At 44.9% G+C, this 12,923-nt stretch overlaps 1 protein-coding gene across 2 annotated transcripts in view; it reads right to left on the reverse strand.

Annotated features, from left to right (window-relative positions):
• Positions 1-364: 364 nt before the first annotated feature.
• Positions 365-12,923, reverse strand: part of LOC144754175 (E3 ubiquitin-protein ligase TRIM39-like) — a 104,852-nt gene continuing 92,293 nt past the window's right edge. For both annotated transcript variants that reach the window (XM_078641756.1, XM_078641757.1), the window contains one exon: positions 365-2,610. In XM_078641756.1, the coding sequence (XP_078497882.1) occupies positions 2,102-2,610 (509 nt within the window). In that variant the 3' untranslated portion in view covers positions 365-2,101. The remainder of the gene's footprint in view (positions 2,611-12,923) is intronic.

Raw genomic sequence — 12,923 nt, forward strand, 5'->3', positions numbered from 1 at the left:
TGGAATGCTTGTGGAGTCATGAAAGACCCGCAGGACGCTATTGTGTTGTATTTGTGCTGGTATATGACATTATAGCACATTGTTCACAGAATCTGCATATGTTTGCACAATACACATTTCATAAATTACAATAGTGGCTTGTGCATCAGGGCAGACGTTTCAAAAGAAAACAACTTATACATGATGGTCTGTAATTGTGATGGAATCTTTGCAGTGTAGGAACTGCAATTTTTTTAAATAGTTCTGTATTGTGAAACACAAATTATGGAATCAGCACTCATCAGGAAGTATCATTCATAACGGTAAATGTTCTTCAATCAAAAATTGGTCCACTTCAAATGAACAGGTCCGAACTTGATCACGGTAGTTTTTCAATTTCTTTAATGTAGTTTTCACACAGTAGAAAAATATCCCAATTCACAGCAGGTTTATTTCTTTTTCTTTTTTAGCCTTTAGCCAACGCGTTTCGTCTCAGGAAAGAGACTTCTTCAGGGCTCAGAAACCTGTCTTTATGGAGTGTAATGTGAATCGCACAATTTTTCTAGATCATGTGTCAAATGGAGAGGTCTGTTAATTCTGATGAGTATTCAGAAGAGACTAGAGCGACGACATGGTAGCCAGCAACAGAAAAACGACCAGTGGAGATTCTGTGTTTGCGAGCACCATCATAATATTCACAAGTCACAACTCAAAACAGGTGCAGGTCTTTTGCCTCAACCCGTTTGCGTCTGAAGAGTTCTGTATTGTGATATATCTTCACTGGCCTCGTCATGCTCACGCTACAAAAACACTGTCCTCAGAAAGAAGTTTTAATCCCTTGCAAAGAAATATCAGCTTAATTCACAGGTGATAGATCACAAAAGCATTAACATTTAAGGTAAAAAGGAGAGACAAATAGATACCCATTTAATAGGTAATTTGTCCAAAGGGAAACTAGAACACCTGGATTAATTGCGGCTTCACTGCGTAACCAAATTTTGTGATCCTAGAAAAATATTTCATTTCACCGATGGTCCATTTTCTTCCTTATCCCATATGAAAGCCCCTTCAAAACTGGCAGTTTAGAATACCAGCGCTACAAAAAACGATTGCGTTTGAATTAATGGATCTAAAAGAATCTGTCAGGGCCGGCTTTAGAGTTAGAGTTAGAGGCGCCAGGTGTGACAATATTTGTACTGCCCCTCCGCCCATGACCGCCATTCCAAATATTCCATCACTCCCACCTCCAACAGTGGCACTCATCTCAGTACAGTCCCTCTCTCATACGCACGTCTTTTGATTTATAGCGCTACTCATGTCAACTCGTGGGTGTCAGAGCACTTTACAACCAACACACATTACCAGAGGCAATTAATCTTACAGGTGTAAATCAGTCTATAGGAAATGTTACACAAACCAATGAGGATTACCGTTCTGTGTTCTGCATGTACACGTTCTTTGCAGCAGGCATATTAACCCTCTGTGCTACTTAAGGATGAGTTGAAACTGTGACAAGACAAAACTGTGATCTCTCTCCAGCATAAACATTAATCACCTGCGTTATCTTGACATTTTTATTGTTGCCTGAAACCTGCTGGACACACAAGGAAGCAGCAGGTGCTTTTAAAACCCAAAGTTATTTCGCACACAGAGCCGCTCCCAGGTTAGCGCAGGTGCGGCTGCACCGGTCGCACTTTCCTAAAGCCGCCCTGAATCTGGGTTACATACAGGGTTCACGTGACAACTGTCTTGCGTCTGAGGTCATTAATAATATCCCTGTTGTCGGGCTGGGCAGGATTGGTTTCTAAGGTCATGTTTAAAAACAATCACTTGTAATAAGTACTTCTCAGTGCAGCGCTATACTCTTCATATTAATGTCAAAGCTCCACGTGTGAAAGGAATACACATTTCTGAATTTTAAAAATACTTTATCATATGTTACATGATGTCTGGTGCATGATTCACAAAAGCAAACAAGGAAAAGAGATGTGTAGCAGTCAGTTTCACATGAGGCATCTGGTTGTCATGGCAACATGTGGGAGGGACGTTGTGAAGAAAATTCTTTGGAATGTTGGTGTTTGAAGATTCTTTAAACAGTTGAGGGCGGGGGTGGGGGGGAGGCTCACACCAGCCTCAGCTCCGCTCCATTGAGATAGAAGTACGGGAAGAGCCTCTGTGTGAAGGGGGCCTGCGGGAAGGAGTAGAGAAGCTCCATTGAGTCAGCATTGTACAGGGACAGCCGCCCCCCCTCGTAGTCCAGATACACCCCCAGCTTCAGGGGCTTCTCATGAGGGGACAAAGGGGTCTCAGGGGAGGTGAGAGCTGAGTACTGACCCTCCCACCCCTGCACAGCCCAGACTCCCCCCTCAGGTGACCATGTGAAGAGTCCCTTCCTGTCCACAGACTCTGCTGCGACCCCCACCTCCCACTCTCCCCCCTCCTGCAGCAGCTGCACCTCCCAGTAACGTTTGCCGGAGGTGAACCCCTCGCTCCCCAGCAGACAGCTGTAGAAGGTGAATCTCTTGGGGGTGTCCGGCAGCCGCTGTGCTGTGTCCGTCTGTCTCACTCGTCTCCCCCCCTCAGACAGGAGGAGCTCAGGATGAGCCGTGTCAGGATCCAGAGTCACCATCACTGCAGAGAAGAGATTCACAATTAGAGATTTAATGACACAAAGAAAGGCTGTAATTACTGCTTCTGTTTTACATAGGATTAATTTACACCACACCTGGAAGGCACACGCAGCGCTAGAGAGCGCAGCAGTAGACTGCTCACTACACTAAAGAGCGCAGCACTAGACTGCTCACTGCACTAAAGCACGCGGCACTAGACCGCTCACTACACTAAAGCACGCGGCACTAGACCGCTCACTACACTAAAGTACACAGCACTAGACCGCTCACTACAATAAAGCGCGCAGAACTAGACTGCTCTCTACACTAAAGCACGCAGAGCTACACTGCTCACTACACTAAAGCACGCAGCACTAGACTGCTCACTACACTAAAGTGCGCAGAGCTAGAATGCTCACTACACTAAAGCGCGCAGAGCTAGACTGCTCACAACACTAAATCGCGCAGAGCTAGACTGCTCACTACACTAAAGTGCGCAGAGCTAGAATGCTCACTGCACTAAAGCGCGCAGAGCTAGACTGCTTCCCATATTTAAGCGCGCGGCACTAGACTGCTCACTACACTAAAGCGCGCGGTACTAGACTGCTCACTACACTAAAGCGTGCAGAGCTAGACTGCTCACCTCACTAAAGCGTGCAGAGCTAGACGGCCCACTACACTAAAGTGAGTGGCCCTACACTGCTCACTACACTAAAGCGCACAGCACTAGACTGCTCACTTCACTAAATCGGGCGGCACTAGACTGCTCACTACAATAAAGTGCGCAGCACTAGACTGCTCACCTCACTAAAGCGCGCAGAGCTAGACTGCTCACTACTCTAAAGCATGCAGCACTAGACTGCTCACTACAATAAAGTGTGCAGCACTAGACTGCTCACTACACTAAAGCACGAAGCACCAGACTGCTCACTACACTAAAGCACACAGCACTAGACTGCTCACTACACTAAATCGCACATTTATTTAGAGCACACACTACACCGAACATCATACAAAGACAGGCTGTAATTACTGCTTTCTGTTTTACAGGTGATTAATTTACACTACTCCTGGTGGGAGTACACGGCGCTCGAGAGAGCACAGCACTAGACTGCTCACTACACTAAAGTGAGCGGCACTAGACTGCTCACTACACTAAAGCGCGCAGCACTAGACTGCTCACTACACTAAAGCGCGCAGCACTAGACTGCTCATTACACTAAAGCAAGCGGCACTAGAACGCTCACTACACTAAAATGGGCGGCACTAGACTGCTCGCTACACTAAAGCACACAGCACTAGACTGCTCACTACACTAAACTAGTCAGTGCCCTGTATTAGATAGTAATGAGTGACACGAGTGATACGAGGACGCACCGCAATCCCAGGAGCGGTTCGGAGAGGCTCAGCTCCTGTGAGCCTCCGGCCCTTGCTCCGGTCTGGGTGCATTGCTAGAGCTCAGAGCTCAGAGCTTGTACCAGCCTGCGCTGGCATCCCCACGGCTCCGCTCCGAGAGGAAGCTGCCTGTACGGTCCCAACGGTCCCTTGGCAGAGAGGTCTCAGCAGAAGGGCTCCAGCAGCAAGACACTGGCGTGGGCAGCAGTAGCGGTAGTGAGGCCCTGCGTGGGACATTTACCACGCTCAGGCTCGCTCCGCTCAGCATCAGCCCCTTTGCAGCTGGGATATTCAGGATAATTCAAGAAGTGTGGCTGGTGAACCGGTGAGGACACAGGGGCAACAAGAAGGTAGTGACCCTGGAAGCAACTAGAGCTGGGGATTATACTTAAGAACCCAGGAGGCAGGTGGTTGCAGGCAGCCCCTGTGGTGCAGGGGGGATCCCGGGCTGCAGGGGGCTCCCTCAGCACAGTACTCAGGCCGGAGAGCTCCGGATTAAATGCGGAATGGGGCCCCTCCATGTACCTTTCAGGGGGGCCCCCTCAACGTTCATTACACCACTGGTTGCAGGTATGGCCAGTGCTGCGGTAATCTCCGAGAGGCGGAGAGCGGCTGGCACAAGGCCGGTGCCGCATGATCCTTCGGATGTCGGCACCTGTAGGTGACCGTCCAACACGCCAGTGGCCCAGTGAAAAAAAAACCTCCCACTAATAGCCTTGCTGGGGCAAAGACTTGTGTCTGACTTTGTGTGTTGAAGTAACCATCTTGTGGTTATGTGGGGTGCGCAGTGTAATCTTTAAGTCCCTGACAGCGCATAAAGTGGAAAACCCGCGAAGGTAATCACCACATGTCGGCTATTATATTTACTGCGTCAATTTAGATACTCAGTATAGCGAGGTTGATAGGACCACTATGCTCTCAGGAAGAACAGGAGGGGCGCCAATAACTGCTCGGCGTAGACAAAAGTGTTCCAATCGGTTGATATTAAAAAAAAAAAGAAACCCACGCAAGCAGAGGCTACAACAAAACAAGTAGGGGGGTACCTTTTATGGTTTACTTTTGTGAAACCAAATAAAGTTTATTTGATTGATTGATTGATTGAACAAGAAGGGGATTACCTTCAATTATAGCAGAGGTTCAAACAACCAGCAAAATAGTACAGAGGGAAATGGAGACGAAATTTGTTTTTTTTAAAGAATCCAGTGACTGCTTTACTTACATATCACAACGAGGCAAGTGGATTACAAGCCTGCTACGAGCATTTTAACCTGGTTTTTCCGAAATAACACCCAAAACTCTGAAGATATCTTTCAAATCTGTTACCTCCGCAGAAATTAAAACTAAAAAACCTGCCTTCCAGTGGGAGGACTGGGCGAAAAGGAGCTTCCAAGCCATGGAGAGAAGGTAAAGTCAGGTGTTGAGCTCATTGAAGTCATAATGACTCAGGGATTTTGCAGTCTGAGCTGGATAAAGTTCCTGAGGGACTGGATCTTAATTCCAATGGCCACTGGCGGCTAAATGTGTAATAGAGCCAAACACTGACATGACAAAGGGCAAGGTTAGGCAAGTGATAGTTGAGGTGCACCAACCATTTAATTTGCACGATAACAGCTTTAAGCCTCAACTTTCAGGCTTGGACGGTAAGGATCCTGTCCAGGGAACAAAGCAGTAAATTACCAATGGGAGGAAGACTCTATTGGAAGAGACCTTTCCACTCACAGGTGGAGCCACAGGCAAAGCCTGTGTTGATACAGGAAGAAGGAATACCTCTGGCTGCCCCCCCTTATCACTGTCTCCAGACATCTCCCTACAGGCTGAAGTACTGGACCTCCACTCCCCTTGTCGGGGAGGAAACGACAACAATACATGGGATATTTTGCTTAGTTCCTTTCAAACTGTCGTCGAAGCCTTAACAAACCAGTCTAGTAAGTCAGACATCTAGGTGGACTTATTGAATACAATGGCTCTCTACATTACCACAATCGATTAAAAAAATGGGGCATTAAATGCACTGGCCCAGAGGGCACAAGTTGACACACAATATGCTCCTGCTTGTGTCTGCAGCCCAGTTTTAGATAAACTGTCATCGCTCCCAAGAATTATAGAATCTGTTTTGGACGACATTAAGGTGCAGTTAAAGACAACTCCAAGAACAGTGGACATTACCACACCAACCAATTCTGACAATTGTGCTCCAAATAATAAAGTTCCTTGCCAAAAAAACAACACAATTAGGAAAGGTTACAGTGGAGCTGAATGAAGTAATTTCGGAACAGCGGCGTCGTGGAGCCCAAAGGTCGTTAACTAGCAGGTGCCACAGGAGAACTGAAAGCTGTGGTGTCCCTCTGCTTTGTCCACCTCACAAAACTAGTATAGATCTGGGAGAACCAGTAACCCATATTACCCATACTTTATTAAGGTGCGACCCACTTGAAGACATCACACAGCCGACTAAAAGACAGCGTAAGACGCTTGGGAAAGCACATGACAAAAAGTCACATTTTGGGAAAGAGTGGATCGCATGCTAGTCAGTCTGGTCAAGTCTACCCAATTTTAAAAACAAGCATTGGAATAGCCAATAGGTCTCGCCTTTGGGACCTTATAAGTGTTTAGCAAGAGCTATTGCCATTTCTGTTTATATATAATTAGGATTATATTATGTATAATTGAACACCTGTATTAAAAAAGAAATAACAAAAAATGCTGCAACGCATGTCTACTATGAAGACGAACCTTGTGGGATGTTTCCGGGTTATGTGCACTTGTGTCAGTGCTGTGGGACCTTGAAAGCAAATGGCAGTGATGATATACTCAAGCTTTAAGTCCCTTGCATGTGAATAACAAAGAAGCTCCCATTAGGAGAATATACCATGCACTATCGAGAAACGGAAAAGGGCCTTGTGTGACACCGTGTCACTGCTGTTATATTATTTATATGAAATACTGATAGAGATATCAAAATAAAAAAGATTGCTGTTTGGGCATTTAAATTCACGATGGGTAAACCCGCATTACATGCCGTGCTGTCGCTGAATTAGTAAATGTCTTTAGGGATCCATCCCAAACTGAATTTGTTTTAGCATCGACCACAAAGGGGTTCATTTTTGCACAAATATTTCGAGCATTAATAATCTAAAAAAAACAAAGCTGCTCTTGTTATGTAGCTGTATATTCATTCATTCATCTTACAGGGAACATTCAATACAAGCATTGGAAATGCAATAGGTCTCGCGTTTGTTTGAGTTAGTGCTATTGGCATTGTAAATGGCAATGTGCTTCACCTGTGTAAAACATATTTTATGTGTGTGTACGCATGTGTTGTGTAGTGGAATTATGTGGGTTGGATTGTAATTTTTAGTTGCGGAATTGTGTCGAGTGGATTTGTGTCGTGGAATTATGTGTCATGGCGTGCAGTGGAATTATGCGGATAGTAATTATGTGGTATTGAGTGTACTGGAACTATGTGGAGTGAGATTGTGTGTTATGAGTGTAATCATGTGGAATGGTATTTTGTGTTGAATGATGGGATATTTACTTTTATTTTAATATCTTTTCTTTCAAACACAAATACAGTCATGAACAGTAAAAAACTGTACCTCAACAGAAAATGTTCCCTTTAGTGTTGTTAAACATGGGGCAGTAGTGTGAAAACACGATCGGTAGCAAGTCTTAGGCTGACTAGAAAATGCCCTGTTTATTCCCTTATTCAAGATCAGTGTTTAAGGCAGCATGGAAAACAATCAAAACAATGTATTGCTGCAGTTAACAATAAAACCTGAGCAAAAAAGTCTGTTTTGCACTCGTCAATAAAAGTCACTCATAACCAATATCTTGACTGATTAAAGATAATGCTTGATGTCTTTGAAACTCCACCAATACACATAATCAGACATTAAAATTGGCGAGAAGGTTGCACTACCACAACATGTAGATGTCCCTGCAATGGTCACTCAATTAAACAGCAATATTCCCACTGTCATCAAAAATGTCAATAGTGATGTAATATCACCATTAAGGTCATCTGTGACCATGTGCGAGGCCTTGAGCAGTGCCCTGGGCCCTGGGCCACAGCTCAGTAGATCTCTGTTTCAACTGACCGACTCCACGCGTTTTCTTGTGCAAGAGATCCGGGTAACAAGTCTCCTGATGGGTGCTGTACATGATTCGGAAGGTTGCTCACTGCTAGAGGACTAGACTTTGATGTGTGGTAGGGACACAGCCCCATGAATCGGCCAAGACAGCGACTAGTAGCAGCTGATCAAACCATGTAGAGAACGATTACCAGCTTTTCCTGTGTAAATCTATGTCGTTTACATGGCTAGCCTAACTAGTACCAAATGTATGTGTGAGTAGATCTTAATTAAATGATGGGAGGGGCCCACCCACGTTGGGAGGAGTCCTGTATTTATTTAGACCCTACAGTTATCAGCAGGGTTTACTAGTAGTCAGAACTGATCTCCTTCCTTTTCCTACCTGTTTCCTCTACTGCTCTCCTATCTCTCATTCTCCCTCCCTCCAGAAACCAATGGAAAGCCAAGTGTATGCATCTTGTGTGAAATCACCTATACTTCGATGGAGCAGGAAGGCTGGAGTACACCTTCGTTTGACTAAGCCACTTCCTGAAGAATGAAGAATTGTGGACATTGGCATGATCAGAGTTACACACCCACACAAAGAGATAGGTTGCATGTCAATTTCCTGCATTATGTACTGCATGAACAAAGGAACTTGGGGCCATATGTATCAAGCCGTTTGCGATTCGTTAAGGCCGAAATTCGCAGAATTTCGGCCTTAGCGAATCGCAAACAGCCTTTTTTCCGATTTTGAAGTGTATGAAAAATTAGAAAAATAAGGAATCGCAAAAATTTGTGATTCCTTATTTTGCTATAGCATTTAAGGAATCGCATTTTTGCGATTCCTTAAATGCTATGTATGAAGCATTTTTCTATAGTGAATTTAGCTTTAGAAATCGCAATTTACCACCAACTTTCAATTGGTGGTAATTTGCAATTTCTTTTCAAAATGCACAAATTGGCATTTTTGAATGTGGCATGTGACGCACATACATGCCCATAGGGGATGTATGTGCGCCATATGCACACACATGCTGATTTCAGGGGTGCAACAGGGTGTCCTTGAGACACCCCTGCACCCTTGAAATCAATCTCATTTTGCGATTCGCAAATTGCGAATCGCAAAATGAAATGCATTTCACAATCATTCCTATGGGCCTCCTGGCCCATATGAATGAATGGGAAATTATTCCTTATTTGCGAATTTGCAAATGTCGAATTCGCAAATAAGGAATGATTGGAAATCGCTAAAAGAAAAGCGATTTTCTACATACATACCATTTTGCGATTTCTAAATAGCGATTCCTTAAAAATCGCTATTTAGAAATCGCAAATGGTGATGATGATACATATGGCCCCAAGTTCCTTGAAAGAGTAGTCTGTGTTTTTTTTTTGTCCTTTCACCATGTTCGTGTTCTTAATTATCACTGCTGGAGAGTGCCACTTCACTGTTACCCTTGACATGATGCTGAATTAGCATGGAGGACCATGAGCTGTGTCACTATTCACCATGCCTTGGAGTCAGTAGTAGTCATAGGCGTCCCCTAATGTGATGTCATTAAGGTCAAAGGATGTGTGATGTCACTTCCGCTACACCTGCCATTTTGGTGTATTGATGTCTATGATTCTGCCCATAGCCGAATCTGTGAACAGCAACAGGTCAGTAAGAGCTTGCATAACTTGCAAAAGGTGCCAATGCCTGGTAGTCAAATCGTTACAATCAAAGCTATAGATGAACAGAATGGACTGCAGGGATTCGAACCTTTACCCCTTCTGAACAAGTCTTTCATTATGATCCCTAAACCAACATTCGCAGGCCCTCAGGGGTCATGTGTGTGGTAAAATGAATCAGTCTATCTTGGCAACTACTAAAGCTGTGGAAATTGCAGCAAAGTGACTTCTGCACTTAAGGGAGTACCACGTCATCTGTCCATTCAGAACAACCATCTTGTCAAGAAGCTCCCGACATTGATGCTAAAGTGTCCCAGAAACAGAGACAATAAACAAGCAGCTGTGCATCACCTACAGTGACTCTTTGTCTTGACCTCGGTCTGGTACATGAAAGTAATAACGGTTTAATACCTTGCGCCGTGACACAAGCAAAAAGAAAATCACATATATAAATATTGCCTGAATTCCACAGCACTACCGCTGCATATGCTAATCAGTCACAATAAGAGAATCCTAATCAAGTTAATGGACATCTCGTATCTTGGTCGGTGCGTCTGCGGGGTATGAGGAACGTGTATATTGTATTCAACTTGAAAATGCCTCCCTGACCACGCCCACACAGGGAACGGGGGCAGCAATAATGGAGCCAGCAATGGGAGGGGCTGCATAGCAGATCCGCTACGGCCACAGGAGAGGGCAAGGTACGCTAATGGCAGAAGGGATGAACAACATAAGAGGAGCTACGGGCAGTCTCATGGCGGAGCAAAAAGCGGGGGCGGTAATTAGACGAAGGGACACGTAGCACAAGAGGAGGGAGGAAAGGTGCAGAGCGGCATGCACAAAAAGTGGGCGGGCGCACAGTAGTGGTTGTGAAAAGTGACTTTACGATAAACAGTTGCACTTGTGAAAAGCACTCGTAAATAAATTCCAAAATAGTCCCAAACTCTGCCAAAGTAGTGCAACGCCATCGTATACTTGGTCAAAGTGCTGTGGGACAGCACCGCTACTCTTCGGATGCTCACACACAACACAAGCAAGGGTGCAAATGTTTCACCTGGGAGTGCAGGCGGTGTACTCGGTTGCCCAGCAACACGCCGTCAGAGGCTGGAGGTGATCGGGTATGCCGCCTCATGTATCCAAGCCACTCTCCGCTTGCTCACGCATCCTTGTGGCAAATCTATATACACACTTCTCTCTGCTTATAGAGAGAGCAACTAACAGAACAAGCCCGGGAGAGGTGCGTGCTCGCGCAGTCTTCACTTTTCAAGCACTTTACTTGTGGCACGCCGCTGCTCGATCCCGCAAGGTGGATGCCGCCACAAGCACGAATGCAGCGCTTGAAAAGTGAAGACGGATGGCTAAAGGCCCTCCTAGAGCACCGCATTCGCGCTGCATAGGAGAGACCTAAAAAATAACCGCTAACAGAACAGAATCAGTTAACACACTGGGAGAGGAGCTGGACCGAATTCAGGCGGCAGATACTCTCAGTGATCAAAAAGGACACCAGTCGAATAAATAGTGACATGATAAGCAAACCCTTATTACAATTAGATCCAACCTTACTACTGGAAGTTTCCCCACTACTGGAAAATAAGAGTCTTAAAGCAGCAAAGTTAGAGCAGAAGCAAGAACTAGGAGGAAAGAAAAGGCTTACAAGAGGTGAAGCTGCTTCTCAAAAATAAACCAGGCTTCGACAGCTGTCCGTCAGGTAGAAAAAGATGAGAAATCTTGGGGCAAATGTTCTGCAACTGGGGTGCATCTCAGAGGTGCTAGAAGGTGATCTGTACTAGTCAGTACACTCTATTAGAAGTCCCAGAGTGACAACGCTACTTCAAATACTTCAAAGGTATACAGTAGTAATCAGTACACCACAATTGATGCTGCAGGGAAGGAAAGCTACTAGAGGTATACAGTACTAGTCAGTACACTGCGTTAGATGGTACAGAGTAAGAGAGTTATTAGAAGGTATACAGTACTTGTCAGTACACTGCGTTACATGGTACAGAGTGAGAGAGTTATTAGAAGGTATACAGTACTAGTCAGTACACTGCATTACATGGTACAGAGTTATTAGAAGGTATACAGTACTAGTCAGTACACTGCATTGGATGGTAGTAAGATAGCTACTAGTAGGTATACTGTACTAGTCAGAACACTGCATTAGATGGTGAAGAGTCACAGAGCTACTCTAAAGGCATACAGTAGGAGCCAGTAATCCGCATAAGATGGCAAACTACTCCAAGGTATACAGTACTAGTCAGTACACTGCATTAGATGGCACAGAGCTACTCCAAGCTATAATGTAATAGCCAGTACAGTGCATTAGATTGTACAGATAACAGAATTGATCCAAGACATACTGTACTAGTTAGTACAATATATTAGATGATACAGAGCAAGAGAGCTACTCGAAGGTGTAAAGTACTAGTCAGTACACTGCATTTGATGGTAGAGAATGACAGATCTACTCCAAGGTATACAGTACCAGTCATATACTACACTGCATTGTAGATGGATGCACTACATCAGTCTAGATATATGCGCTAGGCCAGCGTAGGTGCATACACTACGTCACTATAGGTGCATATGTTAGATCAGAGTAGAAGTATGCGCTAGGTCAGTGTAGATGCATGCACTAGGACAGTGTAGATACATGCTCTAGGTCAGTGTAGGTGCATGTGCTAGGTCAGTGTAGGTGCATGTGCTAGGTCAGTGTAGGTGCATGCGCTAGGTCAGTATGTGCTAGGTCAGTATAGGTGCATGCGCTGGGTCAGTATGTGCTGGGTCATTGCAGACGCATGTGTTTGGTCACTGTTGGAGCTAGAACTCTGGAACACAAAATGTGTTATGCAGTACATGCCAAATTCTGAGGTGCAATTCCATGCCATCCATATTATACTATGATCCCGTCCCATATCACATCACACCATCCCATCATAACGTTCCATACCATACCGCCTTTAGATACCATTCCATAAAACTCCAATCCACACCATCCAATCGCATCTAATCCCTTCCTACCCCATACCATACCACCATAACATTCCATGCCATACCATTCCATAGCACACCACACCAATCCATGCCATCCCATCATACCATATTACACCATGATACCAATCCACACCATCCCATCCAATCATAACGTTCCAAACCATACAATACCATACAGAATCTCATCCCTTCCTATCCCATA

The sequence above is a fragment of the Lissotriton helveticus genome, chromosome 5_1 (assembly GCF_964261635.1).
Source record: "Lissotriton helveticus chromosome 5_1, aLisHel1.1, whole genome shotgun sequence".
Classification (NCBI taxonomy): domain Eukaryota; kingdom Metazoa; phylum Chordata; class Amphibia; order Caudata; family Salamandridae; genus Lissotriton; species Lissotriton helveticus.